The following is a 5,297-nucleotide window of genomic DNA, read 5'->3' as shown; positions in this document are numbered from 1 at the left end:
CCAGCTTTTGGTTCTTTTCTGTAACTTCTGAGTCTTCCCAGCAGAAGTCTAGATCATTGTGGAACAGTGAAAAGTCATTCCCATTCCCAGTCCTAATTCTTGATCCATATTGATGGTGAGAGATAAAGTGATCCTTATTTTAAACAATTTTTTTTTAAAAGCCACTGCATTTTGAAGTACTTTGTTACACTATTGTAGCTGTGTACTCTCTCAGGGCAGTTGTCTCCTTGAGAACTGTTCTTTGAGTCTATGACTTCTAAGGGAAAGTATTTGTGAGTGATAAAATTTTTAGAGAAAAGCAAAGCATGAACAATTTTAAATTCTTGGTTGTAACAAGAAAGCAAAGCACAAACATTTGAAATTGAGAGGTATTCCAACATTCTTGACTCTTTAATTGCAGCGATGCTCCTTAACAAAATTCTTACTAAAGCTGCTGATGGTCTGAATCTTGAATTCATTTATCAGGTTTTCTCTTTATCCACTTCGTGGTGAAGACACATAAGTAATAAATTGGCCAAAAAGCAAACTGTGGAAGAAATAATCAGAGAAGTCACCTGCAGAATCCACTCACTGCATATCCTTCCTGAATAACAGAGTTATAGTATAGTTCTATATGTAGAGGATCCTTAGCTCATTTGATAAGTTGTGAATCTTAATAATGTCTTAAAGGATTCTTTCAAAGGTTTAGGTTTATTTTTTAAAAATGTTGTTTCTCATTTTTTGTAGTCCAAAATGACTACCCTGCCCGCACTGCCTCTGATACGCCCAAAGCTTGCATCCATAGCCCGACAGAAGCTGCCATGCTCCACTAAAACCCTTGCAAGGTATGTAACCCTTGTTTTTTCTTTCTTTCCTTACAGAATGAATTTCCTGAAGAAAGAAATGTGAATATCATGTCACAGAAAATAAAATCATGTTTAAGGAAAAGACAAAAAGTATATTGTTATAATTCAGTACTCCAATTTGCTGTTTCAAAAGGATTGATGAGGCTCATTCAAATGCTAAGGTTGTCGTTAGGTGCCCTCCAGTCCTCTCTGACTCATTGTGACCCTACACAGAGCAGAACAAAACACTGCCTGGCCCTCAAGAGCTCCATGATCCCTGCTATACTTGACCCCATCTTCACAGCCACTGTGTCAATCCATCTCGTTGAAGGCCTTCCTTCTTTCATTGACCCTCCACCTTACCAAGCATGACATCCTTCTCCAGTGAATGGTCCCTTCTGACAACATGACCAAAGTAGGAGAGACGAAGTCTGGCCATTCTCGCTTCCAAGGAGTATTCCAGCTGCACTTCCTCCAGGACAGATTTGTTAGTTATTTTAGCAGTCCATGGTATTTTCAACATTCTTCACCGGCACCACATCTCAAAAGCATCGATTCTTCTTTGGTCTTCCTTATTCATTGCCCAGCTCTCACATGCATATGAGGCAATTGAAAATATCACAACTTGTGTCAGGCGCACCTTAGTCCTCAAGGAAACATCTTTGCTTCTTGGCACTTGAAAGAGGTCCTTTGCATCAGACTTGCCCAGTGCTGTATGTCATCTGATGTCCTGACTGCTGCTTCCACTGGCGTCGATTATAGAACCAAGCACTGTGAAGTCTTTGACAACTTCCGTCTTTTTTCCATTTATCGTGATGCTGCTTACAGGTCCAGTTCTGAGAATTTTTGTTTTCTTTATATTAAGATGTAATCCATTCTTCAGACTGTATTCTTTATCTTCAGCAGTTAAGTGTTCAAGTCATCCTCACTTTCAGCAAGCAAAGTTGTGTCGTCAGCATATCGCAGATTGTTAATGATTCTTCCTCCAATCCTGATGCCACATTCTTCTTCATATAGTCTAGCTTCTCAGATTATTTGCCCAGCATATCGATTGGATAAGTATGGTGAAAGGATACAACCCTGACACACTCCCTTCTTGCTTTTAAATGATGCAGTGTCCCCTTGTTCTATTTGAACAACTGCCTGGTCTATGTACAGATTCCTCATGAGTACAATTAAATGTTCTGGAACTCCCATTCTTCTCAGTGTTATCCACAATTTGTTATGATCCACACAATGAAATGTTTTTGCATAGTCAATAAAACACAAGTAAACATCTTTCTGGTATCTTTGCCTTGAGCCAAGATCCATCTGACTTCAGCAATAATGTCCCTTGTTCCACATCCTCTTCTGAATCCAGCTTGCATTTCTAGAAGTTCTCTGTCAATATACTGCTGCAACCGTTTTTGAATTATCTTCAGTAAGATTTTACTCTCATGCAATCTTAATTATATTGTTCGATAATTTCCACATTCTGTAGGATCACCTTTCTTTGGAATAGGTACAAAAATGGATCTCTTCCAGTCAGTTGGCCAGGTAGCTATCTTCCAAATATCTTGGCATAGTTAAGTGAGTGCCTCCAGTGGGGCATCCATTTGTTGAAACATCTCAATGTGTATTCCATCACTTCCTGGACCCTTGTTCTATGCCAGTTCCTTCAGTGCAGCTTCGACTTCTTCCTTCAATACCATTGGTTCTTGATCATATGCCACTTACTGAAATGGATGAACATCAACCAGTTCTTTTTGGTACTGTGACTCTATGTATTCCTTCCATCTTCTTTTGATGCTTCCTAATGATTCAATATTTTGCACGTAGAATCTTTCATATTGCAATTTGAGGCTTAATTTTTTTTCCTCAGTTCTTTCAGCTTGAGAAATGCCAAGCATGTTCTTCCCTTTTGGTCTTCTAACTCCAGGTCTTTGCACATTTCATTATAGTAATTGGCTTTGTCTACTTGAGCTGCTCTTTGAAATCTTCTGTTCAGCTCTTTTATCTTATCATTTCTTCCATTTGCTTTAGCTACTGTCCATTCAAGGGCAAGTTTCAGAGTCTCTTCTGCCATCCATTTTGGTCTTTTTCAAATTTTTAGTGACCTCTTGCTTTCTTCATGGATAATGTTCTTGATGTCATCCCACAATTCTTCTTGTTTTCAGTCATTAGTGTTCAATGCATCAAATCTATTCTTTAGATGGTCCCTAAATTCAGGAGGGATATATTCAAAATCATATTTTGGCTCTTGTGGACTTGTTTTAACTGTCTGCAACTTCACCTTAAAATTGCATATGAGCAGTTGATGGTCTGTTCCACAATCAGCTCCTGGTCTTGTTTTGGCTGAAGATGTTGAGCTTTGCCATTGCCTCTTGCCACAGATGTAGTCAATCTTACTCCTGTGTACTCCATTTGGTGAAGTCCTCATGTATAGCCACCATTTGTGTTGTTGAATAAAGGTATTTGCAATATATGTCATTGGTCTTGCAAGATTCTGTCATGCAATCTCCAGCATTATTTCTGTCACCAAGGCCATATTTTCCAATTATTGGTGATTCTTCTTTGTTTCCAACTTCTGTATTCCAGTCACCAGTGAGAATTAACACACCTTGAATGCATGTTCAGTCAATTTCCAACTGCAGAAGTTAATAAAAATCTTCAATTTCCTCATCTTTGGCTTTGGTGGTTGATGCATAAATTTGAATAATAGTCATATTAACTGGTCTTCCTTGTGGGTGTATGGATATTATCCTATCATTGACAGGACTGTACTTCAGGAAAGATCTTGAAACATCCTTTGTGATGATGAATGCCACACCATTCCTCTTCAAATTGTCATTCCCGGCATAGTAGATTGTATGGTCATCTGATTTAAAATGTCCAAAAGTGGTCCATTTCAGCTCACCAGTGCCTAGGATATCAATCTTTATGCATTCCATTTCATTTTCAACAACTTCCAATTTTCCTAGATTCATGCTTTGTACATTGCATGTTTTGATTTTCAAAGGATGTTTGCAGCTGTTTCTCCTCAATTTGAGTTGTGACATGTCAGCAAATGGATTCCCAGAAGCTTTGCATTATCCATATCAGTAAGGTCGGTTCTACACTAATGATGCAGCTCTTTCCTAGTTGTATTTTGAAAGCCTTCTGACCTGAGGGCTTGTACTCCTGCACTGTATCTGATAGTGTTTCCCAACTATTCATACATTTGCTCAGTAATGTATCAGATAGTGTTTCTCTGCTATTCATAAGGTTTTCCCTGGCCAATTCTTTGAGAAGTGGATGGCATCTTCCTTCTTCCTAGTCTGTCTCAGTCTGTAAACTGCAATGAAACCTGTGTGCCATGTGCAACCCTGCTGGCACTTGAAACACCAGTGGCACAGCTTCACAGCAACATGCTGGCCAAAATAGTACAACAAAATGACAGTCAAGTTTGTCTCCCTTAACTGTTTGAAATCTCTCCTCCCTCCCCTTACCTGGATGCCTGGCACTGCTCTGCTCTGTTGTCCCCTCTGACTTCACTTTCCCCCACTTTTCCTGCCTAGTAGGAGTGCAGCCTGGGTCCCTTCCCTTACCTGGATCCCAGGCTGCTGCTCTGCTCTGTTGTCCCCTCTGGATTCACTTGTCTTGCTTTCCTGCTTGGTGGGGTGGGGCCTGGGTCCTTCCCCTTACCTGGATCCCTGGCTGCTGCTCTCCAAATACTAATAACATATATCAAAACAATGCTCATTCCAACATTTCATTCCTATTCTAATTACAGTGTACCATGGTTCCCATAGAGCTTTTGTTTAAATAATTTGTGTCTGTAGGTTGGATCATTTTCCTTAATGCATTCTTTTCAATTCCTATAAGGCACAATGATCAAAGTATTACAAGATTATTCGGTTCTGAAAAGGACCATATCTCATTTTCAACATTTCTGGGGAAAGTCAAAGCCCCCTAAAAGAACTGTATGAGTAAACTAACATAAAACATCTTTTAAAGTAGAAAATCAAGATTTTCTTTTTGGTGGCTGTGAAATCTTTCAAAAGGTGTGTAATTTTTATATACATCCATATATACACACACACATGCATACACATACACACACAAAAAAAAATTATATATAAACCAAAAACCAAACTCACTGCCATAGAGCCAGATCTGACTCATAGTGACCCTTCCTTGGGTTTCTGAGGTGGTATCACTATGGGAGTAGATTGCCCAACCTTCCTTCCAAAGAGAAGCTGGTGGGTTTGGACCACCAGCCTTCTGGTTAACAGTCAAATTCCTTAGGCAGTATGCCACCAAAGCTTTTACACACACACACATGTATATGCATATAATGTATATATACACACACATATATATGTGTATATATATTAAAAAACCAAACAAACCCAACTCACTGCCAGTGAGTCTGTTCTACCTCCATTGAGTTTCCAAGGTAGTAAATCTTTATGGAAGTAGATTGTCCCATCTTCTTTCCACGGAATGGCTGGT

At 39.2% G+C, this 5,297-nt stretch overlaps 1 protein-coding gene across 1 annotated transcript in view; it reads left to right on the top strand.

The window, feature by feature from the left end:
* Positions 1–732: 732 nt before the first annotated feature.
* Positions 733–5,297, top strand: part of TTC29 (tetratricopeptide repeat domain 29) — a 230,970-nt gene continuing 226,405 nt past the window's right edge. Inside the window, exon 1 of the mRNA XM_007944121.1 lies at positions 733–824. Coding sequence (XP_007942312.1) covers positions 733–824 — 92 coding nt within the window. The remainder of the gene's footprint in view (positions 825–5,297) is intronic.

This window comes from Orycteropus afer, unplaced genomic scaffold (assembly GCF_000298275.1).
Source record: "Orycteropus afer afer isolate SDZICR_OR568_19922 unplaced genomic scaffold, OryAfe1.0 scaffold00120, whole genome shotgun sequence".
NCBI classification, from domain to species: Eukaryota; Metazoa; Chordata; class Mammalia; order Tubulidentata; family Orycteropodidae; genus Orycteropus; species Orycteropus afer.
This window is presented reverse-complemented; position numbering and strand designations above follow the sequence as displayed.